At 51.9% G+C, this 27155-nt stretch overlaps 1 protein-coding gene and 1 non-coding gene across 8 annotated transcripts; both read left to right on the forward strand.

Annotated features, from left to right (window-relative positions):
* Window positions 1-739: 739 nt before the first annotated feature.
* Chd3 (chromodomain helicase DNA binding protein 3) lies at window positions 740-27134 on the forward strand. 7 transcript variants are annotated; one of them, XM_050162496.1, is made up of 40 exons: window positions 740-1025; window positions 5380-5492; window positions 6066-6236; window positions 6440-6564; window positions 7834-8120; window positions 8354-8484; window positions 8646-8796; window positions 8959-9152; window positions 9515-9745; window positions 9924-10127; window positions 10597-10808; window positions 11363-11494; window positions 12254-12353; window positions 12691-12882; window positions 13023-13223; window positions 13469-13606; window positions 13872-13993; window positions 14261-14434; window positions 14808-14949; window positions 15169-15300; window positions 16105-16222; window positions 16403-16527; window positions 16721-16952; window positions 17286-17452; window positions 17885-18062; window positions 18469-18534; window positions 19054-19139; window positions 19298-19431; window positions 19943-20087; window positions 20256-20418; window positions 20917-21038; window positions 21144-21279; window positions 21380-21481; window positions 21650-21781; window positions 22343-22451; window positions 23297-23429; window positions 23660-23901; window positions 24822-24985; window positions 25226-25352; window positions 25911-27134. In XM_050162496.1, exons 1-40 carry the CDS (start codon window positions 755-757, stop codon window positions 26149-26151), a joined length of 6345 nt encoding a protein of 2114 aa, XP_050018453.1. In that variant the 5' UTR covers window positions 740-754; the 3' UTR covers window positions 26152-27134. The 7 variants fall into 7 exon arrangements, with proteins under 7 accessions (XP_050018453.1, XP_050018457.1, XP_050018454.1 ...); XM_050162500.1 differs by having other exon boundaries at window positions 23660-23855; XM_050162497.1 differs by having other exon boundaries at window positions 21653-21781.
* LOC126514148 (small Cajal body-specific RNA 21) lies at window positions 19548-19686 on the forward strand. Its single transcript, XR_007595509.1, has one exon. It is a non-coding gene; the product is annotated as a small Cajal body-specific RNA 21 (non-coding RNA).
* Window positions 27135-27155: the final 21 nt, after the last annotated feature.

A 27155-nucleotide genomic window follows, 5' to 3' on the forward strand; every position in this document is an offset into this window, starting at 1 on the left:
CACAGCAGCCATTTTTGTTTTATGCAGAAATCCTTCATGCCCCCCAACACACACACACACACACACACACTCTCTCTCTCTCTCTCTCTCTCCCTCAATACACAAGGAAAATGTATTAATCTGTGCACTAATCAGTTATGAAAAAGGAGAAATTAGTGGGCTTCTGAGTAGAAGCTTGGAGATGGGATGTAACAGGGAGAAGGGGGGGTGTATGAAAAATGAAATATTAAGCCAGCCATTTTGTTTTAAAAGGGGTTTTTACCCCCCTCTCTCTTTCTTTATAGAGGGGGTGGCGGTGCTGGAGGGGGGGTTGTTTTAAAAATAATTTCAAGGCGGCCATCTTAGTGCCTCAGCTCTGAGAAATATTTCTGAGCGCCCCCCTCAGAATTTAAATATATTTAAAGCAACCGAGGGGGGTAGAGAGAAGTCGAAAACTTTTATATACATATATATATAATTTTTTTTAAAAAACGATCTCCCTTTCTTGTTCTCTTGGGAGCAAAGAGAGAAGGGGGAAAAAGTCCTTAAATTTTTCCAAGAACATTTTTGGGGGTGGTGCGGCCCCCCTCCTCAGACGCCGGCCCCCGGGGTGGGTGTTCTGGAGGGGGGTGGCCCGGGGGCTTGGGGGGCTGGGGGAGGCGGTGAGGAGGAGGAGGACGCCGCCGCCGAGGAGGAGGAGGAGGTGGTGGTGGTAGCGGTGGGGGAGGCGGGCGGGCGGTGGGTGGGGGGGTGGTGGGGGGGCCAGAGCCACAGGATGGCTTCCCCTCTGAGGGACGAGGAGGAGGAGGAGGAGGAGATGGTGGTGTCGGAGGAGGAAGAAGAGGAGGAAGAAGAGGGCGACGAGGAGGAGGAGGAGGTGGAGGCGGCCGACGAGGACGATGAGGAGGAGGACGAAGAGGGAGTACTCGGGCGCGGGCCGGGCCACGACCGGGGCCGCGACCGCCACAGCCCCCCCAGCTGCCACCTCTTCCCGCCGCCGCCGCCGCCGCCGCTGCCGCCGCCGCCACCGCCGCCCCCGCCGCCAGGTAAGCGTCCGCCAGACTCCCCGGGCCCGAGCGGAGCCGCCGGGCCGGGCACCTACGGTGCGGCCGAGCCGAGGCGAGTCCCGGGCGCCTGGCCGGTCCAGACGGGCCCCGCGGTCCGGGCGGCGGCGGCCTCGGGGCCAGGCCTCCTCCCCTCCCCCGCCGCACCCCTCCCCCGCCGCTACCGCGATCGCCGCCGCCGCCCGGGCTGGAGAGCGCTGGGAGCGAGCTGCGCGCGCGGACCGGGCCACTTGGTCGTGGCTTTCGGGGGAGGAGATTTTTTTTTTTTTTTTCACCCTCGGCGGGGAGGGGGTAGGCAGGAAACGGCCGCGGCGAAGCCGGGGCCCCCTCCCAGGCCGAGCGAGGGACCGCGGAGACCCCGGCGACCGGACGGCGGCGTGGGGGGAGGGGCACGTGGGGGAGGGGCGGCCGCGTGAGCGCCCCTCGGGCTCGGCCCCGGTGGGGTCGCACTGAAGCTGAGTGGGGTTCCGTGGGTGGCGCCGACGGCCACCCGACGTCCTCCGCACGGGACTTGGGCAGGCAGAGGTGGGACGGTGGCCGGCGGACCAGCCCCTCCACCTGCAGGGACTTTGGTGCCCGCCAACTCAGGGGCGTGCGGTGGCCTGCGGGGGAGGGGGCGTGTGAATGTTTGTGGCGGCTGATGACTAGGGGCAGGTGGTGACCACACTCCACGCAGACCACTTCCTGGAGTAAGACTTAGACCTACCCTCCATCCACTACCCCCAGCGGGCCGTGGAGATCTCGGGTCACTTCAGATTAGGGGAGACAGGAGAGTGTCTGGGGAGCCTGATGCCCCGGGCCCCACCCTCGGCATCTCTGCCCCAGGCTCTTTTGTGTCAAGTGCAGGCCCCCATCCCCCGTGACCCCGTCAGTCTGGGGTGGCCGAACTGCCCAGCTGTGACTCTCACGTGGCTGCCATTCACTGTCACTCTTTTGATGAAACCACCCACCCACACACCCTGACCACGTTGGGGGGCGTGAACTGCCCACCCAGCTGCTCTGTGCTTGACCGTCACTCAGCACCCTTCTCCGAGATGACAAGTCATCGGGTACTCTGAGCAGCACGTCCAGCTGTGCTGGGGACAGACGTCCAGCAGACCCCCCTCCCCCGGTGGAGCGATTTCTGTCTTCTTTAGGATAGGTGTCCGTAACCTCTGACTGGGGACATCCACACCCCCAAGTCTCTGGCGGCCGAGCAGCCCAAATGCACCAAACTTCCAAACGTCGTTTGTGAAACTATCATGTTGGCCAGTGTGACTTTGTGTCGCACATGTTGAGATAGCCTTTGGAGAGGGGGTATAAATGTGTTTAATGCTTTTCTGGGAAAAGGCCGTTACCCCTGCTAGGCTTACCCGAAAAAGGGGAAAAGTTTAGAAAAAAAGTTATTCCACGGAGCCCGCAGAATTCGCTTGGAGGGCGGAGGGTGGGGGGAGGAATAAAAGAATCTGGGGAGAGGGCTGCCCGCAGGGCAGCCTGCGGCAAGGTGTGAAAAAGAGGGGAAAGAGGCTCGTCAGGTGAGTCAGGGGACCGGTAACTCTCGCCTGACTCTTCGGAACTCGGGTCTGGTTTTGATCCCAGGAACCGTGTGCCTGTAAGAGAGGAGAATGAACGAGTCTAAGGTCGACATGGGTCTTTGTGTGGCGTCCTCCCTCCCCCTTCTTTGCTTTCTAAACCCATGAGAAACGTCAAATGCTTTTACATTTTTATATTTGAAATAAAACCTCACCTCCTCTGTCTCCCGGGGCAAGTTCATCCCCCATTCCAGCCCTCCAAGTCAAATAAGTGACCCAGATACACCCCCTCAGATGACTTTCTGAGGCAAAACTTTCGAAAAAATATTTTTAGCGTACTCATTATCCGTCTACCTAAGTGTGGGGAAAATAAGTCTCCTCTAAGGAGCCCTGTTCAGGCTGCCCGCCCTCGTCTCTTGCTGGAATATGAATTTGTACTCGTGAGAGCCTTCCATTGTTTTTCATTGCGACTGCTTTGATTCTCACCATTTTGTTTTACATTCTTACCCAAGACCAATTTTTATCCCTTCCCCCCTCGCTCCAGTCTCCTTACATTGTTAAACGTTTAAAATAATAGCATTCGTGTTGGTGGGGGAAGGGAGCAGGAAGCTAAAGAAAAAAAAAACCATTTCTTCCCCCTCCCCCTTCTGGCAAGTCTAGAGAAATAATATAACATAATATATAGATGTGATTCCTTGGGGGGTGGGGATGGGGGTGGGGAAATGATTGTGGGTGGTGCGGAAAATTCTGGTAGTTTCTTTGCAAAAGGTCTGAACATACAAACCCACCTCCTGCATTCAGTACGCATGTGCGGCAGACCTATTATGGAGGTTCGTTGTGGGGGAGGGAGGGGAATTTGAGAAAAAAATAAATATAAGTGTGAGAGATTGATGGCGAGATTAGGAGAGAGGGGCGGGAGGAACGCTCTCACCCAGGCTCCTCCCACAGGCCCTCCCGCCAGACTCCGCCCTCGCCCTCCCCACCTTCCCGAGATCTGAGCCGGGATGTGGGTGAGTCTGGGCTCGCGGCCAGCATTGAGAGGCTGCTGAGACAGAGGTTGGGGCTTAGATTTGCTTTATTACCCTCCCTTGCCTCTCCTTGCCTTTCTTCCCCTCTGCTGGCCACCGACGTCGGCCTAAAACCAAGAACCTCCTGCTGGACTGGGTGGGAAGTGGAGTTCACAGGCTTACTCGCCCCACACACCCAGGGTGACCCGGCGGGCCACTTCCCTGATCCTTAGCCAGTTGGCGTAGCCTGGCCTGCCCTTGCCACTTGCCCCGCGGTCTTCGTTTCCATGTTCGTGTTAACCCAAATCCCTAGAGTTAAGGGGAGCCAGCTGCTGGGCATGACGTCTGACGTCCTGTTACAGCCCTGGATCAGTTTTCACACACGGCCTCTCGGCAGGCAGCCTCTTTGCATACCCACACCCCCATCTTAGAGTGTCTCTTAGCTCACAGGGACACGGGATGGTGGAGGTAGAAGGAAAGGTAGCATCAGATCGGAAACCCAGGCCTGGGGTGTTAATTGTGGCTAATTTTCCTTGGCTGTTGAGAGGAGGATTGTGTGTCCTAGAGCAAGAGCCTGGGCCAAGCCCTGGCTTTCCCCTCTGGCTGCAGCTGCCTTTCCTTGGACAAGACAGGTCTGGCTGGTTAGTCTAGTGATTTGTGGGGGTGGTAGGTGAACTAGAGCACCGTTTCTGTGTGACATCCGTTTGTGGGGCATTAGGGCTTGTTCTGCAAGAAACCACTCTGGTCCCCAAGCTTCAGCAGACTGGCAGGGGTCAGGGAGAATGGGGTGGTGGAATATCAGGGAAGGACGCGTCCTGAGCCCTCTGTCAGAACCTTCTGGGGAGAGAGCCAGGGACATAGCTATGCTGAAGCAGGTACAGGTGTGTGTGTGTGTGTGCGTGTGTGTGTGTGTAAATGAATTTAAGACTGCACATGTCACATGTGTCTGTCTGTAATTATATCCTTTGTTTGTGTCCCTGTAATGTGTGTGTGTGTCTGTGTGTGTGTGTGAGCGTGTGTGTGTACATGTCTGAGAAAAATACAGAAATGAAAGGTAAAGCCATGGATAAAGGGCACAGCCTCTGGGAAGAGATTTAGAGGCAGACTCCAGTCCTCTGGGAGAAGGACTGTTCAGGGAATTGCGCAGACTTCGTTTTGCTGAGTTAGGGTATGAAGGAGGCAGGTACTGGTCCCGTGGGCAAGAGGGTAGAATGACTAGCTGAGAATTTCTTTTTCTCCAGTGCTGTGTTGGGGTGATTATCCAAGAAAATGTAAATAGAGGCCTCCCTCTTGGCAAAAAGGATGTCAGAGCCCCAGGGTGTTAGTGTGAGAACCCGGGTGTCCACCTTTGGCTCTCCCTTCTCAGCATCTGGCTTAGGGAGCTGCCAGCTTGTGTCTCCCTACTCCAAGTGCTGGGGTCAGGCCAGGCCAGCAGCTGGGCATGGCTTCCCCGGTTCCTGGGCAAGCTGCCAGCTGGCAAAGTGAGGGGGAAGGCAGGAGGAGCCCTGGCGAGGACTGAAAGGACCTGCCACAGTCTGAGCCGGTGGCCTAGAGTCTGGTCCCTTGTTAGTAGGAGGGGAGAAAAGGGAGTGGCTTGGCTGCTCTTCCTTTCTGACCCTTGACCTCCCATTCAGAACCAGAGGATCCCAGAGTACTAGAAACACTCTGTTTGCATCCGTTGGAGGGCAGTGAAATTTAGAGGAATTAATGACTGGGTTCCTAGAGAGTGTGACTGAGTCGGCAGGAAAGGGGACAATAAAGAACCTCGGGGATTGGGGTGCTCCAAGTTTAGGTTTTCTGGTGCTCTTCTCTCCAAAGATAAGGATGATATCCGGCTGCTGCCTTCAGCATTGGGTGTGAAGAAGAGAAAGCGAGGACCCAAAAAGCAGAAGGAAAACAAGCCAGGCAAGCCCCGGAAACGCAAGAAGCTCGTGAGTACCAAGGGTCCCTAATGCTGTAACAAAGTGGGGTTCCCTTCCCAGAGATGACATCTTCTCTGGCCCTGGTTGCCTGAGCAAAGGTGTTCTTAAAGTCAAAAGGCTCCATTCCCTCCCTCCTTTATTTCATCTGCATCTCTTGGACCTGGAACCCTAACCTCAAGTGCTCCAAGCTGGTAAAACATCCAGTTGTCACTGTAACTTGCTCTGCAATCTGAAAGAAACAGTTGAGAGCTCGCTGGCTTGCCGAGGGACAGCTCAGTGGTACAGAACTTGCCTTACATGCTTAAGTCTCGGGTTTAATTCCCAATACGGAGGGAAGAAGAAAACCACAGTCTTGGAAGAAGATTGCGTGAATTCAGAGCCTAGAAGTCCTCTGTCTTCCTGGGCAGTTTAGTTAGCTCCCCTTGCCTCAGTTTCCTCTGTAAAAAAGTGAATAACTATAGATCAATTACTGTTTCATGGGATAGTTGTAAAGATGGAAAGAGATAAAATATGTTTTGTGCTAAGGACAGTTCTTGGCATATGGCAAGAAGGAATAGATGTTATTTTTGTTTCTCTTCCTAGGACAGTGAAGAGGAATTTGGCTCAGAGCGAGATGAGTACCGGGAGAAGTCAGAGAGTGGAGGAAGTGAATATGGAACTGGACCAGGTCGGAAACGAAGAAGGAAGCACCGAGAAAAAAAAGAGAAAAAGACAAAGAGGAGGAAAAGGGGAGAAGGAGATGGGGGGCAAAAGGTGAGTACAGTTAGGAAGAGTGAGGGGTCTGCATCAGAGGTGCAGGCGAAGAGGGGTGCGGCCAGAACTGGGGTTGGTAAAGCACGGGGCCTGGGCTGCAGAGGGGTCAGGAAGTTGGTGGAGACTGAGTGAGATATTGACGGATGAGAGGAGAGGGGCCAAGCAGCCCCACCTTACCCCCCCCCCCCCGCTGTCCCCATCAGCAGGTGGAACAGAAGTCATCAGCTGCGCTGCTTCTGACCTGGGGCTTGGAGGATGTGGAGCATGTGTTCTCTGAGGAGGACTACCACACACTTACCAACTATAAAGCCTTCAGTCAGTTCATGAGGTACAGTGGAACTAGGAATCCTTTCAGATGAATGGTTACTATTGGGGTGCAGGCTGGGCCTCTCTGGAATCTGTTTAAAATCTAAGAAAATGCTTCCAGAGAAATTCACGGCATATGCACACGACATTTTTCACATAATTTCAGTCTACTCTTGGTTTGGGATCTGTCAGTCCCAGCTAAGAGTCTGTCTTCCCTTAAGGTTGTGAGGGCAGAAGTCGTGAGTCTAGTACCACACTGGAGAACTTTCCAGAACTAGAAGGTAGTGAGGACAGGAAGGATTGAGTCTTCTGCTCCAGTAATTCCATCTTCCTCGCTGAAGCTTCTCTAGACTAGACCTGGGTGACACCGTTGTCTGAGAGTTTTTATTTCAAGTCTTTACAACCTTTTCTTTAGTCCTAGTAACAACACATCATGCATTGGTAGCAGTGGGATTTTAGCTATGGAGAAAGCCCATACTGAGGTTTAACACAGCAGTTTAGTGCCTTGGCTTACACTTGGGCAAGATACTTAATTTCTTTGGTGCTCAAAGTGCTTAAGTTTACCTTATCTGTAAACTAGAAATGATACATACTTTGTAGGAGCCTGTGTGGATTTGGTGGGAAGTTGAATGCAAAGCCTTTTGCACCTAGACTCAAAACCTTTGCTACCTAGACTCAAGAGATGCTAATTGGTAGCTGTCCTTAGTGATGTCTTGCTTACACCCCTGCTAGAGACAGCCTGCTTCCCAGCACTGAGCGTCGCAGGTGTCCTCATAGGATTTTCACACATACACCTTTGAAGAAGATGCAATGTCTGTCTCTTTCAAACTATCCCAAGGAAGGCTGGGTGGTGGTGGTGCATGCTTTTAATCCCAGCACTCAAGAAGCAGAAGCAGGCGGATCTCTGTGAGTTAGAGACCATCCTGGTCTACAGAGCAAGGTCCAGGACTACACAGAGAAACTCTGTCTCGATAAACCACACACACACACACACACACACACACACACACACACACACAAAACTATCCCAAAGGAAACTTTCTTCAAGTTCCATAGAATTAAGTAAAATGTAGAAAAATCAAGGCAAGAGTGCTGTTGTGCCACAGTGAGGATGGTGCTCAACAGGATCGATTTCCCTTTTCTTTTTGCTTAATTTATTACTTAATATTTTTCTTAATAGGACGTATTCCCCCCACCCAGATAGTTAGCACAGACTTAGTTGATATGGGGAGATGGCGGTATTCCCAGACCATCTGTGAAAGGTCTGGATTTTCTGCTTCTATATTTCCAGGCCCCTAATTGCTAAGAAGAATCCCAAGATCCCAATGTCGAAGATGATGACCATCCTGGGGGCCAAGTGGAGAGAGTTCAGCGCCAATAACCCCTTCAAAGGGTCAGCAGCTGCTGTGGCGGCGGCGGCGGCAGCGGCGGCAGCAGCTGTAGCCGAGCAGGTGTCAGCTGCTGTCTCCCCAGCCACCCCCCTAGCACCATCTGGACCCCCCCCTGCCCTCCCACCACCCCCTGCTCCTGAAATCCAGCCCCCACCTATCAGAAGAGCCAAAACCAAAGAGGGCAAAGGTAGGAACCCTTATCTTCCAACCTCTGTTTCCCTGCTTTCCGACTGCATGGCTTCATGACTAGCTCAAGTCTTCCCAGCCTTGATTGCTGGGGGGAGAGGGGGGTTGCTGCCTGTGAAGGGGACACGAGGAAAGCCGTAGCCCACGGCGCAGTCCAGAGTTCCCGTGACTCTTGTTCTTCCAGGATGTGTCATGGCCTATAGGTTTTCTCCTTTCCTCCCTATTCTCATTCAGGTCCAGGCCACAAGAGGCGGAATAAGAACCCCCGAGTACCTGATGGACGCAAGAAGCTTCGAGGGAAGAAGATGGCACCACTCAAAATCAAGCTGGGGCTGCTGGGTGGCAAGAGGAAGAAGGCAGGCTCGGTGAGTGGCTCTTCCCTGTCTGCTAAACATCCTGGTGTCAAGGGCTGAGATCCATGGGTAGTCCATGAGGGAAGCTGAGCGGGGAACCCACAGTCTAGGGGTGGAGGAGGTGGTGAGCAGAACCCAGCATGCCTCACTGACGGTAGCGGGGCTATGGGCAGTATGCTTTCCAGAGCGATGAGGGCCCGGATCCAGAAGCTGAGGAGTCAGACTTGGACAGTGGTAGCGTCCATAGTGCCTCAGGCCGGCCTGATGGCCCTGTCCGTGCCAAGAAACTGAAGCGAGGCCGGCCAGGAAGGAAGAAGAAGAAGGGTAAGGGCTGTCACTGTGTGAGCCCCTCTGTCCACCCTCTTCTTCCTTTGCTGTCTTTCTTACTTCAGATTTTGACTTCTCTATTAAACCCTTCTCTCTGTCTCCCCTGAATCTCGTTCTTTCTTTTTCTGTTCCCTTTGACTTGACTGGGGTATATGACAGTCCTGGGCTGTCCCGCAGTGGCCGGGGAGGAGGAGGTTGATGGCTACGAGACGGATCACCAGGATTACTGTGAGGTGTGCCAGCAGGGTGGGGAAATTATTCTGTGCGACACCTGCCCTCGTGCCTACCACCTCGTCTGCCTTGACCCTGAGCTTGACCGGGCTCCTGAGGGCAAATGGAGCTGTCCCCACTGTGTGAGTACCTGGTGCCCTCAGGGTCCCACCTATCTCTTTTCTTCTTGCTTTCTGTTATGGTCTTCTGGGCTTCTTGGTAATAGGTAAACAAGATTCTGGAATCCTGATTGGGTCCTTTCATCAAACCCTATTTCGGCAGAGCCAGTGTCTTTGGAAAATGGGGATAACCTGTTTGGTAGGGCCCAGGAGACTTCTGTGCACTTCTGGGACTCAGTCATCTTGGTTTTGCCTTAATTTTCCAGTCTCTCCTTATCCTCTCTCTCTCTCTCTCTCTCTCTCTCTCTCTCTCTCTCTCTCTCTCTCTCTCTCTCTCTCTCTCTCTCTCTCTCTCTCTCTTTCTCTCTCTCTTTCTTGATTCCCAGGAGAAGGAAGGGGTACAATGGGAGGCCAAGGAGGAGGAGGAAGAGTATGAAGAGGAGGGGGAGGAAGGAGAGAAGGAGGAAGAGGACGATCACATGGAGTATTGCCGAGTGTGCAAGGATGGTGGGGAGCTGCTGTGCTGTGACGCTTGCATCTCCTCCTACCACATCCACTGTCTGAACCCACCGCTGCCTGACATCCCCAAAGGTGAATGGCTGTGCCCACGATGTACAGTAAGTGGGACTCAGTCCTTAACCTCACCATTGAGCCCCAACTTTCACCCATTCCTGGGTCCCAAACACTGAGCTTTTCCTTTCTTAGCCCCCACCCTTTGTTGTACCTTTGTCCTACCTAACAAGAGGCTCTCCTTGCCTTTTTCCTTCCTTTTTCTCTTATGTGTCCATCCTGAAGTGTCCTGTGCTAAAGGGCCGTGTTCAGAAGATCTTGCATTGGCGATGGGGGGAGCCACCTGTTGCAATGCCAGCACCCCAGCAAACAGACGGGAATCCAGACGTCCCACCCCCTCGTCCTCTTCAAGGCAGATCAGAGCGAGAGTTCTTTGTCAAATGGGTGGGATTGTCCTACTGGCACTGCTCCTGGGCCAAGGAACTTCAGGTACAAAGGCTATTGCTTGTCCTACCCTCAGGATTTTGCTGTCAGTCACTAGCTCGCTCCTCCCCTCTCCTCTGGGTTTCCATCTCCTTCCCCCTCAGGTTAGGCCTCAGGCCTCACACTCTTTCTGTGGTTCTTTTGGTCTCATTCTCTGTAGTCACACTCTCTGTAGTTCTCACCCCTTTCCTCACTGCCATCTCCTTCTTACTTTTTTATTTCTTATCCATCTTTGCTCTTAATCCCCCTTGTCTTGCCTCTTACGTTCCTTAACTGCTCCCCCAGGCCTGGTCTTCTAACTCTGTCCTATCAGTTTTATTTATTTTTCACTATTGCTTTTATTACTCTTTGTTTTTTATCTACTTGCTTTCAAAGATCCCTTCTCTACAGCTCACATGGCTAGCCTCTTCCCTGCTGCCGTTTGTCTTTTTGAATTTGGACACTGTCTCTTCTCCCTCCCTCTCTGCTCTCTCAGCTGGAAATCTTCCACTTGGTAATGTATCGCAACTACCAACGGAAAAATGACATGGATGAGCCGCCACCCCTGGACTATGGCTCTGGCGAGGATGACGGGAAGAGTGACAAGCGCAAGGTGAAGGACCCTCACTATGCTGAGATGGAGGAGAAGTACTACCGGTTTGGCATCAAGCCAGAGTGGATGACCGTCCACCGCATCATCAACCACAGGTGAGACTTGGTCCCTGGAAAGGCCCACCTGGACCATGACATGTTCTTACTCTGGCGATGGCCCTACATACACCAAATGACCACTTGAGGTTTGGTAACTGTTTCTGCAGTTCCAGTCCTTCTGGCCTTGTTCTTCTAGGGCACTTGAGAAGCCCGGAGGAGAGCCCAATCCAGGATTCTTTATTTGTTTCTAGTAGCATAGGGCCGGGGATGGGACAGGAACGCCAACTGTGAGTGTTCGCAGTGTAGGTTCTATTTCTGCCTAGCACTAGCTCATTTATGCCAGACCACGAGTGATCAGATGGGGTACTTGTTGGTTCTCTCGCTTGTGCCTCTACCCATGAGTTTCATATTAGACACTCAGAAATCCTGTCTGGGTCAGGGAGTGATGGGGCTCTCCGGGATGCGCTGTGATGGCTGACTTTTACATACCATCTTGAGAAGGCTAAGGTGGCAGATGCTGTGCTTGTTGGCACTTTACTTACTAGGACGCTGTGCAATGTGACCATACTATTTTTCTCTCTTGCTCCTCCTCTTGGCCTCCTGCCCAACAGTATGGATAAAAAGGGGAATTACCATTATCTTGTGAAATGGAAGGATTTGCCTTATGACCAGTCTACATGGGAGGAGGATGAGATGAACATCCCTGAATATGAAGACCATAAACAAAGCTACTGGAGACATCGGTGAGGGAGCCAGTGCATAGAACCTGAAAACTAGGCTGCAAATGCAGTTTTACGCAGACCCAGGCCAGGGCAGTGGCAGCCTGGGCTCAGCCTTTGATGGCTTTGGTAGTAGTAGTCTGAGGAAGAGCAGTAAGATCTGGCTGGGCCTGGAAAGATGACCCAGCAGCTAAGGGCTCTTGCAGAGGATCTGAGTTCGGCATCCACATTTGGAGGCTTACAACCTTCTGTAACTCCAGATCCAGGGACTCAGATTCCTTCTGGCCTCTAAGGGCACCCACCACACAGACATGTGCATAAAAATCACACAGACATAAATAAGAATAAACTAAATATAAAAACATGAGAAGAGGAAATGGGATCTGGTCTGAGAAATGAGTAAGAGGTTACCTGGGGAAGAAGGATTGACTCTCAAGGTATAGTGAGTGGAGAAGGCTTGGGAGAAGGCCACAGGATGGCTTAGTGGGTAAAGGTACTTGCCACTCCGCCTGACAGCCTGAGTTTCATCCCCTAGAATCCACATGGTGGAGTGAGAGAACCAATTTTCACAAGTTGTCCTCTGACCTCTACATGTAGGCCCTGACATGTGCATGCACACACAAAATTTACATGTAGTTAGATTTTAAAAAAATCCTCGGAGAAAGAAACTGAGAGAATTTGAGCAGAGGTTTTAGGCAGAAGGAGGCAGATCTGGAATAGATTTAGGAAAGTGGGAGGGCTCCCGAGGACCAGGCCTTGCTCAGACACCCACTCTTTCTTCAGTGAGCTAATTATGGGAGAGGACCCTGCACAGCCTCGAAAGTATAAGAAGAAGAAGAAGGAGCTGCAGGGAGATGGGCCTCCCAGCTCACCTACTAATGATGTAAGTTCTCTCTCCGGTAGTGGTCGCTGCAGCCGTGGGACTGAGTTCCCTGAAGCCGTCGCGGCTCTGAGCAGTTGCTGTTCTCTATCCTGCATTCTTGCCCTCTGCAGAGGGCTTAGGGACTTGCTGTGGGGGCTGGAGTGCTTCCAGAAGTGGAGCCCAGTTCCCTTCTGAGCTAGCCCTTCCTAGTGCTGGGTTTGCTTTAGGGGCCAAGGGGGGAAGTCTGAAGATTACAACTCAACTCAGGCCATAGTTTAGGAAATTGTAATCCAGCTTGGGACAGAGCGGAAGAACCCTGAGCTGCTCCCTTGAACCTTGTGATGTCTTCACTCCTCAGCCTACAGTGAAATATGAGACCCAGCCGCGGTTCATCACAGCCACAGGAGGCACGCTGCACATGTACCAGCTGGAGGGGCTGAACTGGCTGCGCTTCTCATGGGCCCAAGGCACTGACACCATTCTGGCTGATGAGATGGGCCTGGGCAAGACCATCCAAACCATCGTTTTTCTCTACTCACTCTACAAGGAGGTGTGTGATGGAGCCTAGGCCCCAAGGGTGTGAGTCCTAGCCTAGCCTGGCATGGAGGATGGAAGGCTTTAGCAGGTAGCAGGCAGACTGGTTTGTAGTCCTAGAGCCAGGATTAACGGGATTCCACCCTTGACTCCCAGGGCCACACCAAAGGTCCCTTCCTGGTGAGTGCTCCACTCTCCACCATCATCAACTGGGAGCGAGAGTTCCAAATGTGGGCACCCAAGTTCTATGTGGTCACATACACGGGGGACAAGGACAGCCGGGCCATTATCCGAGAGAATGAGTTCTCCTTTGAGGACAACGCCATCAAAGGCGGGAAGAAGGCTTTTAAGATGAAGGTGAGTCTCTGTCTCCTGCTTCAAGATCCTCGGATCTCTCATTTCTTTGTCCCAACAAGGAATTCCTCTCCTTGTCTTTGTGCCTCTGTACTCTATCGTAGACTCTCTGGAAGCATGCCTGAGTCTGTCAGTACTGGGCATGGGGGGGAAACTGAGAGCTATGGTTCTTGATAAAGGGTGGGGGCTAGGGGTGTGGGTAGGTGTGTGTTAAGTGGCAGCTGAATGGGAAGTGGTTATGTTGGCAGAGAGAGGCTCAGGTGAAGTTCCATGTTCTCCTGACGTCATACGAGCTGATCACCATCGATCAGGCAGCGCTTGGCTCCATCCGCTGGGCCTGTCTTGTGGTGGATGAAGCTCATCGACTCAAGAACAACCAGTCCAAGGTGAGTGAGGTTCCAGACGGAGTCTGTGCACCCTCATGTGTCTTGATCCTTAAATCAAATCCTTTGGGGGGAGTTGTAGCCTGGAAGGAAGGTTCCTGGACTATCTGGGGACAGGACTGTGTTGGGAGAAGCTAGAGATTTGGGGGTCTCTGATCTGGAGGGAAATGGGAATTCAGGAGCTGGCAATAGGAAAATATCTGTGAGGTGTGGCAGTCACTTCACACTGATAACCCTTTCTCCTGCCCGTCCCTGTCTCACTTTCTAGTTTTTCAGGGTCCTCAATGGCTATAAGATAGATCATAAGCTATTGCTGACGGGGACCCCACTGCAGAATAACCTGGAGGAGCTCTTCCATCTTTTGAACTTCCTCACTCCTGAGAGGTTTAAGTAAGTGGCTCGCTAAGGGTGGTGGCAGGGAGGAAAGGCAGCACCAGGAGTTCCAGTAGAAGATTCATCTGACTTAAGAAGTACTCAGACATTGCTCAGTGAGGTTCTGGCTTGGGAGGCGAGATCCTGGGCTTCTGAATTTGGCTATTTACAGGAAGGACTCACAGGATTTACTAGTCTGCAGCCCTAGGGAGACGCTCTTAGGGAGCCTGAGATCAGAGCAGGGACCTCTCATCTTGTGTGTTGTTTTACTTCTGTGTCTGCTAGCAACTTGGAGGGCTTCCTGGAGGAGTTCGCTGACATATCCAAAGAGGACCAGATTAAGAAACTACATGATTTACTGGGGCCACACATGCTGCGGAGACTCAAGGCAGATGTCTTTAAGAACATGCCGGCCAAGACGGAGCTCATTGTCCGAGTGGAGCTCAGCCCCATGCAAAAGTGAGACTTGGGACAGGCTCTCTCTACTTGGGAGTGAGGTTTGGGTGATAGTATCTTTCCAAGAGTTGGGACCAAGTAGCGTATTAGAAGTGGTTGCTGCTGGGAGTGGTGTCCCTTGCCTTTAATCCCAGCACTTGGGAGACAGAAGCAGATAGATCTCTGAGTTTGAGGCCAGCCTGGACTACAGTTCCAGGATAGTGAGTTTCAGGATAGCCAGGGCTACACAGAGAAACCCTGTTTCAAAAGAAAGAAGGAAAGAAGGAAGGAAGGAAGGAAGGAAGGAAGGAAGGAAGGAAGGAAGGAAAGAAAAATGAAAAAGAAGTGGTTTCTTTCTTATTATTCCTTATATATCCCTATCCTGCCTGGTCTTTAGGAAATACTACAAGTACATCCTAACTCGAAATTTTGAGGCCTTGAATTCACGAGGCGGCGGGAACCAGGTGTCCCTGCTTAACATCATGATGGACCTTAAGAAGTGCTGCAACCACCCGTACCTCTTCCCTGTGGCTGCCATGGTAACATTATGAGCAGGGAATTGAGCGCATGGCTGCTTCTCTGGGAGGGTCTGTGTTGAGCGGAGGGGTGGAGCTGGGTTGTTGGGCCCAGGTTCTGACCTTGGAAGGGTAGGAACTGAAAAGTGTGGGAGCTGTATTAAGCTTTTGGCTTCTCTAGGCAAAGTAGCAGGAGTAAGGAGTATGTTTCCTGACCCTCTTCTCCATTCCCCCACTTTTCAGGAGTCTCCAAAACTGCCCAGCGGGGCTTATGAGGGTGGGGCACTCATTAAGTCATCAGGGAAGCTTATGCTGCTGCAGAAGATGCTGAGAAAGCTGAAGGAGCAAGGACACAGAGTGCTCATCTTCTCACAGGTGCCCGTCCCACCCGCTCTCTCCATCGCTGTCCTCCGCTGCCATTCGCCAGCCCTGTCCTCATTCCCGTGGCTGCTCTAGTATGAAAGACTGAGATCCTGCTCATAAGTATGCCTTGACTCAGGCAGGCAAGGCAACACATGCTTGTGATCCCTGAAGTTGGGATGCTGAGGCCGAAGCCAGTCTAAACATAGAGACACCCTGTATTCAAATAACGAAAAGGGAGGACAAGTGGCTGGAGAAGCTTCGTTGGGAGAGCCTTTGCTAGCTTGCAGGAGGCTATGATTGATCCCTAGCTCTGGAAAACAAGATGAAATGAAGAAGGTCTGGGTTGGCTGAGGTGGTGCATGCCTCTCAGCCAGGCCAACACAGCAAATCCTCATCTGTAAACACAAAACAAAAGGCCTGACATGCCTGGCTCATCCTTGCATCTGACCCTGTTCTAAGACTAGTATAGTCATCAGCCTTGTGAGAAAATACCGGTAGGGAATGCCGGCCCGTTAGGATGTTGATAAAAGAATACCCCACTTCGGAGAAAGCCACAGGCCAGTTTTATGAGTCTTTCAAAATATTTATAGGTTTCTCAGAAACCTTTTCATGGGTCTCAAGAGAACCCATGCCTGATAAGAAATGGTCTTAAATCAAGAGTTTGACTAGAACAGTGAGAACTTGGGAGGTGGTGTGAGTTTCCTGGGAGCTTGCAGCGGGGTGGGTTTCAGTACAAGACTTGGGGATTTGTTACTTTGGGGAACTAGACCCAAGCTACTGTCATGACCTTTGGACTCCTACTGTCCTGTGTTTTAGATGACCAAGATGTTAGACCTTCTGGAGGACTTCCTAGACTATGAAGGCTACAAGTACGAACGCATCGATGGCGGCATCACTGGCGCCCTTAGGCAGGAGGCCATTGATCGGTTTAATGGTGAGGATGAATGCTTTGGTCCCTGTGGATATGGAAGGCCTGAGAACTTCAGCCATGTCCCTGGGATGGGGGGATGGTGAGGGGATGGTGGAAACTTAGACTTTGGAGTTGGGATATAATGATTTATAGTTAGAGCATCTAGCAGCTGGTGGTAAACTTGGCCTAATTCTCACCTCCTAGCTCCTGGTGCCCAACAATTCTGCTTCCTCCTGTCCACCAGAGCTGGGGGCCTGGGCATCAACTTGGCCACAGCTGACACTGTCATCATCTTTGATTCTGAATGGAACCCCCATAATGACATCCAGGTGGGAACCTGCACCCTAAATCCCCTCTTAAGATTCAGCAGGTTGATATGGGTTCATGGAGGAGGCTGTCCTGCTCAGGTGTGGGTTTGAGGAGAGAGGAGAAGGCCTTTCCCTACCAGCCTCCTTTTCTGACCGTGTGTCAGCTTCTCTGTGCCACTCCCCTGGCTGACCCCATCCTCTCCTGCCGCTGTAGGCCTTCAGCAGAGCCCATCGGATTGGCCAGGCCAACAAGGTGATGATTTACCGTTTTGTGACCCGAGCATCTGTGGAAGAACGGATCACACAGGTAGCGAAGAGGAAAATGATGTTGACGCATCTGGTGGTGCGGCCAGGCCTGGGCTCCAAGGCCGGCTCCATGTCTAAGCAGGAGCTGGATGACATCCTCAAATTTGGCACTGAGGAGCTATTCAAGGACGAAAATGAGGGTGAGAGCTTTTTCTGCAGCTCCCTAAAGGTAGTCCCTGTTCTCCTCTGAGGAAAAGTACATTCTGAAGCAAACAGACAGACAAAAAAACAAACAAACAAAAGACTTCTCAGCCTGTGAGGGAAAAAAAAAACAAAACCCTTTCTAGTAGTCCTGAGAGAAGGGCTGGCCACCTAAGGAAACAAAGCAAAGAACCCTTGACATGCATTCCCATGTCATGGGAACGGTTCTCTCCAGGGCCCAGTGAGGAGGAAGAGTGGAGCAGCTCACCCATCCTAAGCTGCCTGATCTTCTGGCTAGAGCCTTAAGTCCTTTCTGTCCGTGTCTCTGCCAGGAGAGAATAAGGAGGAAGATAGCAGTGTGATCCACTATGACAACGAAGCCATCGCTCGACTGCTGGACCGGAACCAGGATGCAACCGAGGATACTGATGTGCAGAACATGAATGAGTATCTCAGCTCCTTCAAGGTGGCACAGTATGTTGTGCGTGAAGAAGACAAGGTGAGAGGCTTTGGGGCCACACCCTGTCTCTCCAAGGCCATCTCTGAAGGGCAGTGAAATTCTGCACTCTTAGTTTTGGATTATTCCCTCATTCTGGCCCCCAGCAAAAAGCAGCAGTAGACCTCAAACAATTTCTCACTCAGATAGATGAGACTGGACTTTGGAGAGAGACATGGACACAGAAAGTTCTGGTAGTCACAGAGCTACTAGAGTCTGTGGGAGGAAGCAAGGGGAAGTGGAGGAGAGATTTAGCGGAGCCAGCACATTGCAAGGAAGAGGTGATGAGAAAAGGTGCAGTGTCCAGAAGCTGGATGCAGACCCGAAGACAGGTCAGGCAGCGTTGAGCAGGATTTGGCCTATGTAGAAGAGAGAAGGAGTTTGATGCAGCCAAAGTGAGAGGGAGGCGCCAGCCTTGACTCTGCTGCCTTTCAGATTGAGGAGATCGAGCGAGAGATTATCAAGCAGGAGGAGAATGTGGATCCCGACTACTGGGAGAAGCTGCTGAGGCATCACTATGAGCAGCAGCAAGAAGACCTTGCCCGAAACCTAGGCAAGGGCAAGCGGGTTCGAAAGCAGGTTAACTACAATGATGCCGCTCAGGAGGATCAAGGTGAGGGCTGCCCCTGACCAGAGATGGGAAGGGAAGATGTGATTGAGAGAGCTTTGATGGAGCTTTTGATTGGAGGCCAGGGCTATAGAGCAGGCAAGAGGCCAGTGATCTGGAAGGGTCGAGAGGAACTTTTTTAAGCCAGATGGATTTGTGGGGATTTCACTATTTAGTGACTATAGGAGGAAGGCTGTGAAGACCCTGGGACTTCACAGTAGTCTTAGAGTAACTTTGACGGAAGTCCTCTGGTAAATAGGAGGTACCCAGAGACTAAAGATGGCTATGGACATAAGGCTAAAGGATGCAACCCAGCATCTCCAGCAGGACCAAGGCCTGGGTGGAGGTGGAGAAATGTCCAGGAGGGCCCCAGTATGGTAACCGCTGACCGTGGACCCCTCTGTCCTCACAGATAACCAGTCAGAATACTCAGTGGGGTCGGAGGAGGAGGATGAGGACTTCGATGAGCGTCCTGAAGGTGGCCTCTTGTCTTGACTTCCTGTCTCAGTCTTTCAGTTTCACTTCCTAGCTTTCTCTAAGCCCACTATTTTTTTTTTCTTTTTGTGTCACATTTGGAGCATCCAGCCCTGTGCTATCAGATGCTTTCACGAGAGAGGTAGTGAAGCCTGCTGATGCGTACCTGCAGGCCAGATACTAGGAGGCTTAGACAGGATCGCTCACGTTCAGGAGGTGGAGGCCTGGGCAACACAGACCTCATCTGAAAGTACAAACACACATATGCCAAAACTAAACAGGAAGATTGTTATTTTACTTTCCCATGAGTAACATTGTCTCTCAGATCTTTGTTACTAATTTTTGAATATGACTTCTTTGAGCTTTGCTAGGTAGTATTGCTGGCAACATGCCTGGAAGAGAATTAGAGAGAAACATGACACAGGCTAGCCCCGGGTTTTATGTATTACGGGGATGAGTGCAGAGGAAGACTGCAGCCTTAGGGGAGGTGGTGACCACTGACCAGTGCCACCCTTCCCCTTAGGGCGTCGACAGTCAAAGAGGCAGCTCCGAAATGAAAAGGACAAGCCGCTGCCTCCATTGCTGGCTCGAGTTGGGGGGAACATTGAGGTGAGACTCTGGCCCAGGCCCCTGCATGATCTCTAAGGAGAAAATGGTGGCAGTGGGAGGTGGAGAGTGGATTAGGATTGAGGACTGGGCCACCGGGAGTAGAAAGGACTTCAGACTTCTAATCAATCAATCCTGGCCCTGCCCTGCCCTACCTTCAGGTACTGGGATTCAATACCCGACAGCGGAAGGCGTTCCTTAATGCTGTGATGCGCTGGGGGATGCCACCACAGGACGCTTTCACCACACAGTGGCTAGTGCGGGACTTGAGGGGCAAGACCGAGAAAGAGTTTAAGTGAGTGGGGTTGGATTCAGTGGGGCTCAGAGCTCTGGGTGTTCCTCTCTTGTCTTGGCTACCATATGATGTGACCTTACTCAGCTGAGCGCCACCTCCTACCTTATAACACGTCCAGGCTCGATTTCCTGGGATGTGGGCTCAGCCTACCCCACTTCCCCTCAACAGAGCCTAGAGTAAAGGGGCCAGGCCTCTCCCTCATGGGAAGGGTGTCTGAGGAAGGAGCCTCACCCAGGCTAGCCTGGCCTCACATTTACTTGGCCATGATAACTTGGCAGGAGGAGCTGGTGAACAGGATGAAAAACCGACTGATGGGGCCAAGTCCCAGGAGATGCAGTGGGGGGCTGGGCTGATGGGGAAGGTCCATGGATGAGTTAGGACATGGAGGGAGATACAAGCGAGAGGCCTATAGGGAGTTAAAGTTCAGGAGGTCAGTGATCTCTGCGTCTCCCTCATTGCCTGAACACCCCCTAAGGCCTTGCAATCCTCCTTCTACCCCCATGCTCTTCAGGGCCTATGTGTCTTTGTTCATGCGCCATCTCTGTGAACCTGGAGCAGACGGCTCAGAAACCTTTGCTGATGGGGTCCCTCGGGAGGGGCTGAGCCGCCAGCAGGTGTTGACCCGCATTGGAGTCATGTCTCTCGTCAAGAAGAAGGTATCAGTCTTTCTTCACTCAAGCGTCTGGGCAGCTGCTTGGTCTCTGTCCTTCCTCTGTCTCTCATCTCTTCCCTCTAGGTCCGGCTGGTGTGCTACAGAGGGACTAAGGCTTCCTGTACACCAGCACCAGTTACTGACCCTTGTGCCTGCGCACTTCCTTCCCCAGGTGCAAGAGTTTGAGCACATCAATGGACGCTGGTCAATGCCGGAGCTCATGCCTGATCCCAGTGCTGACTCCAAGCGCTCTTCCAGGGCTTCCTCCCCAACCAAAACATCTCCCACAACCCCCGAGGCATCTACAACCAACAGTCCTTGCACCTCTAAACCTGGTAATTGGGAGTCAGGATGGTGGGGGAAGAAGTACAGTCAGATGTCAGGGTGGAAGACCCGCTTCCCCTCCTGGTTCCCCGAATTAGGCTGTGTGATTGTAATGAGATACATGAAGATGAACAACTTTATACAGGGAAGAGGTTTAGTTGGGCTCATGGTTTTAGAGGTTTGAGGTCAACAGCTGCATCTGGTGATCACCTTGCTTGCAGAATCCCGAGGTCACACAGGACATCGCATGCTGAAATGCAGAGAGCATGCATGTAGATTCTTCCCTCTCTGTCTTCTTAAGAGTCAACAGGATTCAGTTGTGGGGGGCTTCACCCCTGACCTTACCCAATCCTGATTATTTCCTCCAAAACCCACCTGTAAATACTGTCCTTAGACTCAATATCTACCATTTTAGTACTTCACACTGGGCATTAAATGTTAGCACATGAACCAACTCTTGGAGAACACTTAAGCCATATCCAAACCATAGCACTCTGCCTTCACCACAGCTACTCCAGCTCCGAGTGAGAAAGGAGATGGGATACGGACACCTCTGGAGAAGGATGACACTGAAAACCCAGAAGAGAAGCCAGAGAAGAATAGCAGGATGGGGGAAAAGATGGAGACAGAGGTGTGTGGACACCTGGATCTCTCTGAGGAAGTGGAGTGGAAGGTCTGGAGGGGTCTTGGTAACTAGCTACCTTTAGCTCATCTTGACTCCACTGTCCTTCACCAGGTTGATTCTCCCAGCCCAGCCCCATCACTTGGAGAACGGCTAGAACCAAGGAAGATTCTGTTAGAGGATGAAGCACCAGCGGTGACTGGAGAGGAAGAGTCTGAACCTGGGTACCGAGGAGACAGAGAGAAGTCCGGTGGGTGATTATCCCAGTGCTCCGGAGTTTCAGAGTTCCATCTTCTGGAGTTGGGATGAGAATAACATCCTCCCTTCCTATCTCTTGACTCTTTCCACAGCCTCAGAGCCAACACCAGCAGAAAGGGGGGAGGAGAAACCGTTGGATGTACAGGAACACAGGGAGAGGCCGGATGGGGAAACAGGGGATTTGGGCAAGAGAGGTAATGGGAGGAAGGACTGGATACCTGAGTCCCTAAGGGAACCAGGGGAGGTGGAATCTTGGGAAACCAAATGCCTGAGCCTTGGGTGGGTAGTTGTTTATGTATTAAGTAGTCCTGGGACTTAGTAGAGGCTGTCCTGAGGTGTGAGCTTTGCCCTGTTTGGCCTAGCAGAGGATGTCAAAGCTGAGCGGGAGCTCCGACTTGGGCCTCCTCGAGATGAGCCACGGTCCAATGGGCGCCGTGAGGAGAAAGTGGAGAAGCCGAGGTTCATGTTCAATATTGCCGATGGTGGTTTTACAGGTGCGAGTTGTCGTCTGTTACCTGCTCCTCACTGTCCATTCTGGGCTTTCTCATTGTGCCTGAGGCTGCCTGCTCCATTGAATTCCAGGTCCTTCAGTGAGATGGTGCATGCTGACAATGGGCCTTCCCTCTCATCTCTAATACAATTTTTTGTTTTAAGACTAATGTGAGCCTGTTTTTAATTAACTTTATTTCTTACTGCCTAACATAATGTTTTCCCACTTTTTAAATTTTTTTCAGTTTTATTTTATATGTCTGTGTGTTTGCCTGCATGTATGTTATGCACCACGTGTGTATAAACCGTTAGAGGTCAGAAGAGGGTGCTGAATCCCTGTAACTGTAGTTACAGATGGTTGTGAGTTACCGTGTGTGCCGTGAACTGAACTCTGGTTCTCTGTATGAACAACAAGTGCTCTTAACCACTGAGCCACCTCTCTTACTCACACCCTACTCACAGTTCCTAGGGAGCATTTAGCATTCTCCCCTCACTCAGCTTTCCATCCATACATGCCTACTGGGGTAGATGCGGGTCACAAGCCTCTGATGCTTCTCTCTTCGCAGAGCTTCACACACTGTGGCAGAATGAAGAAAGGGCAGCTATTTCCTCGGGGAAGCTCAACGAAATCTGGCACCGAAGACATGACTATTGGCTCCTGGCTGGGATCGTCCTGTATCCTTTGTACATACGTACGATTAAGAAAGGTCTCTCAGCTGGGAGAGAAGGTGTCTTGGTCATGTTTCTGTTGCTGAGATAAACAACATGACCAAAAGCAGCTTCAGGAGGAAAGGGTTTATTTCATCTGACAACTTAAAATGCATCTTCCAGGGAAGTAAGGGCAAGAACTTGAGGCAGGAACTCAAGGTAGGAACCTGGAGGCAGGAACTGATGCAGGGGCCATGGAGGAGTGATTACTGGCTTGCCCTTTACAGCTTGCTCGGCTTGCTTTCTTTCCTTTCTTTTTTTTAGTTGTTTTTATTGAGCTGTATATTTTTCTCCACTCCCTTTCCTTCCTTCCCCCTCCCCTTCTACCCTTTCCCATGATCCCCACGCTCCCAGTTTACTCAGGAGATCTTGTCTTTTTCTACTCCCCATGTAGAGTAGATCCATGTATGTCTCTCTTAGGGTCCTCATTGCTGTCTAGGTTCTCTGGGATTGTGAATTGTAGGCTGGTTTTCAGCCTGCTTTCTTACAGCATCCTGAACCACCTGTCTAGGGGTGGCATCACTCACAATGGGCAGGGTCTTCCCACATCAATCATTAATTAAGAAATGCCCTATAGATTTGCCTGCAACCAGACCTTATTTTGGCATTTTCTCTAATGAGGTTCCACTCCCCATATAACTCTAATGAGAAAAACTAGCCAGGACAGAGGGGACCTACAGGTTGAAGAAGGGTCTACACTTAGGGCAGAGACTTGTACCCCAGTCTGGGGAAATCTGGCCAATAACAAGAAATGTTCACAGTCAAGACCATTCAGTTAAATTCCTTGATAGTTCCTTTTCCTCCGCTGGCAGTCATGGCTATGCCCGGTGGCAAGACATCCAGAACGATGCTCAGTTCGCCATTATCAATGAACCATTCAAAACTGAAGCCAATAAGGGGAACTTCCTGGAGATGAAAAATAAATTCCTGGCCCGGAGGTTCAAGGTGGGGATAAAAAAGGAAAGAAGTAGGGTGAAGAAGGCCTTAGGTCTGAAGTCATCTAAAGGGAGCGTTAGCATCTTGAGAATTGGCTAAGACCCAAGTGATGGAAACTGTGGTCTGCATTGGAGTGCATGTGGCATTTCCTGGGCCAAGAGTGGGGACAGAGTAGCTCTCTAGTGCTGTGTCCTGTCCCTCTGCTCACCTCTGTGTTCACCTCTATCCTGTGCCCTTAGCTCCTGGAGCAGGCGCTGGTGATTGAGGAGCAGCTGCGGCGGGCGGCCTACCTGAACCTGTCACAGGAGCCGGCACACCCTGCCATGGCCCTCCACGCCCGCTTTGCCGAGGCCGAGTGCCTAGCCGAGAGCCACCAGCACCTCTCCAAGGAGTCGCTGGCAGGGAACAAGCCAGCCAACGCCGTCCTGCACAAGGGTAAGGGCCGCGGTGGCCCCGCGCGGGGGAGGGCCCACAACGCTGCGTAAGTCTTCACCCCGCACCCCTCAAAATCTACCCACACCCCTTGCCCCCTTACCCCTCTACCCTCTGAACCAGTCCCCCCTGACCTCTAACCCCACCTCTGACCCAGCTGGCATCCTTTTGGGTTTTAACCTTTATTCCTTGTCCAAGCCCATTCTCCCTACCTGATAGATAGGGTTCATATCAGTGACCAGTAGGTACCAGTCACCTTATTCAGTGAGACCTCATCCCTGGGCATGCGCCTGCCACGATCCTGATAGCTTTAGTTTGTGTGTTTATGCACAAATGTTCTTAGCTTTGATACCACAGATCACTATCTTAGCACCTCATTTATCCCATGAAGTAAAAATTCCTGCCCATCCACCCTTGACCCTACCCCATAAAACTTTCCTTAACCCTCAACCTCTTCTCCCATATCCTTCTACCTTGATAATTGTAGCTTAAGTCCCAGAGCCATCTTAACCACCTAACAGAACATGTCTGCCTTAGGTCCTTCTATGTAACGCTGACCCTTAACATCTCCCCTATTATGTATTAAAACTGATTCCTTAAATCATACTACCCCATGCCTCCTGTTTCCTCCCCACGATCCCCAACCCCTAAGCCTCCCTTTTCCCACATGGGATGTTCTGACAACCCCCGACCCCATGTCTTCCAATGTCTTTCCCTTCCTCTTTTCCATATTCCTTTCTCTTCTTTATTTCCATCTGTCCTATGTGGTATCTGGCCTGAAACTTTCTTCCTCTGAATCACTCTTTTTCTGTCTACTTCCTGTCATTTTTGTCACTTGGTCTGTGATCCTTTCATGTCTGTGTCCTCTCTTTCTGACTGTACTTGTCCATCTGACTGTCACTTTTTCTGGCTCCATCTCTCTCTTTCCATCTTTCTCTTGCTCTTCTTTCTCTGTGGCCCGGGCCCCAGTTCTGAACCAGCTGGAGGAGTTGCTGAGCGACATGAAGGCGGATGTGACCCGCCTGCCAGCCACGCTGTCCCGAATACCCCCCATCGCAGCCCGCCTTCAGATGTCCGAGCGCAGCATCCTCAGCCGGCTGGCCAGCAAGGGCACAGAGCCTCACCCCACACCGGTAACCCTCTTTCCCTAACTTGTTACCCTGTCAGTGCCCCTTCCACAAACACACACACACACACACACACACACACACACACACACACAATCAGAATCCTATATATGTGGAGAAACAACCTGTTACAGTAGGCTTCACCTTGAGTCTCCCTGCCTGCACCACAACCTCTAGTCATTCTGGAGCATGATTCCTCTCCTCTAGACTGTGGAGTAACTAACCTCGGCTTGCTCTCTATTCCAGGCCTTTCCCCCGGGTCCTTACGCCACTCCACCGGGATACGGGGCAGCCTTCAGCGCCGCACCCGTAGGGGCCCTGGCCGCCGCAGGCGCCAATTACAGCCAGATGCCTGCAGGGTCCTTCATCACAGGTTAGATGTGGTTCTGACTCCTTGCTTCTCCCTCACTTTTGCCAAACTTCGTCCCTGCTTGACTCCCTTGTCCTGCTTTAAATCCGTCTCTCTTCCTTGTAAGTGTCTATTGTTTTATGGAAGAGTAGTTCTGGGCTTGTTACAGCCATTCCTTGTATCCCTGTGACAAAACTCTCCAGCAGTCAGGAGGCCGAGGCAGGATTCCTGAGAGTCCTCAGGCCAGCCTGGGCTGTGTGGGAAAGCATCCTGGTGTGGTGGGACATGCATTTAATTCCAGCACTTGGGATATCTCTGAGTTCCAGGACAGTAAGGGCTATGTGGAGAGACTCTTTCTCAAACAAAACTGAGAAACCCAAAGCCTCACCCACTCGAACTCCCTCTACCTGGTTTCATTAAGGAGAAGTGAATGTGAATTCAGAAAGGCTAGGGAGTCAGACCCGGCCGCATCCTGGCACAAGAGGAATCTGAGGAGGAGGGTTTATAACACAAGTCAGGGTGACAGGAAGTGACATGGCAGTAAGGATAGGCTGACCTTTCCTAACTTGTCTCCCCAAACAGCCACCACCAACGGCCCTCCAGTGCTGGTGAAGAAAGAGAAGGAAATGATGGGGGCGCTGGTGTCAGACGGGCTGGATCGGAAGGAGCCCCGAGCAGGGGAGGTGATCTGTATAGACGACTGACTGGCTCTCAGGCCTGCCCTTCACCTAGGCCCCGGCCCCGGAGCCGACCCACATCTCAGGCCTTGGGGCCTGCTGCCAACCCTCCACCCTCCCCACACCTTGGGCCACCGCTGGGCTAGGAGCCCTTTTGCCCCTCTATAACTTCTCCCTTCAAGAAGGACCCCTATCTCTCTCCACCTCCACACACCTTTCCCACCAAACCTTGAAGACTGTGCTGGTGTGAAGAGGTCTGGGTGGGAGATGGTTAGCAGGGTCTTCCAGTACCCTTACTCCCCACACCAAATACACAGCTTCCCACTAAATGATTGTCGGGAGGGAAGAGGTGGCACCTCCCCAGTCCTTTCCTGCAGTACCACCTCCGCCTCCTGCCAAAGTGGGGGATTAGCCTTGTCTGGCCCGTAGGAACTTTGTGAGAAGAACAACAGAGAGGAGGGGACTTCATTACAGAGGGATGGAAATAGCACCGGGAGAAAGAAGGGGAGAGGAGAGGTGGCTGCCTCTTCTACATGGAGGGTGCAGCTGCAAGAGAGGGAGCTGACTGCTGTACAGCCTCAGAATAAAGGCGCTGTTTGGTGGCTCAGTCACCTTGTGTGTACCAGCATCTTGCGTTAGGAACCTTTCTCCTCTCTAGGGACCAAGGACCACGGACTCCCCCCCCCCCCAAAGAGTAACGGTTGGGTGATAATCCCCCAAGCCAAAGAGGAGCATCCCAACCTGTTCTAGGAACCCTAGAAAGGGTGGGAGAGAATACAGAGGGCCACACATGGGGGAAGACCCCCACTCTGGGGCTCAGGTTTCTGGGGGACTTAAATCCTCCCTCCTCAAGGCCTGGATACAGACTAAATTTGAGTAGGTCAGGCCAGGTGCCTAGTCAGGAGACTACCTTGCCTGTGGGACTAGAGCAACATAGTGGCTAACAGGCTAGGGAGATATGGGCACATTCCCCTCCACGGAGGGGCCAGGGAGTGGCAGTTTGCATGGGGAACCCCCACTTCCTCCTTGCTGCCCCTTTCCCAGTCTCTTTGCTCCCACTTCTGAGCTGTCCCAATCCCCTCTTCTGTATCAGGTTATCGGTTGTACATATAAATTATACTTTCCTTTCTGTGCGCTGTCATTTTTGCCT

This window comes from Alexandromys fortis, unplaced genomic scaffold (assembly GCF_014885135.2).
Source record: "Alexandromys fortis isolate MF-2015 unplaced genomic scaffold, M_Fortis_MF-2015_v1.1 scaffold_84, whole genome shotgun sequence".
In the NCBI taxonomy this organism is placed as follows: Eukaryota; Metazoa; Chordata; class Mammalia; order Rodentia; family Cricetidae; genus Alexandromys; species Alexandromys fortis.

What these genes read in the sequence shown, in the direction of transcription:
- Chd3 (XM_050162496.1), top strand. Translation starts at nt 755, where the DNA reads ATGGCTTCCCCTCTGAGGGACGAGGAGGAGGAGGAGGAGGAGATGGTG. An exon ending in AGAAGGCTTTTAAGATGAAG is followed by an intron (nt 13,224 to 13,468) that starts GTGAGTCTCTGT and finishes TTATGTTGGCAG; the next exon opens with AGAGAGGCTCAGGTGAAGTT. An exon ending in TGCCGATGGTGGTTTTACAG is followed by an intron (nt 21,782 to 22,342) that starts GTGCGAGTTGTC and finishes CTCTCTTCGCAG; the next exon opens with AGCTTCACACACTGTGGCAG.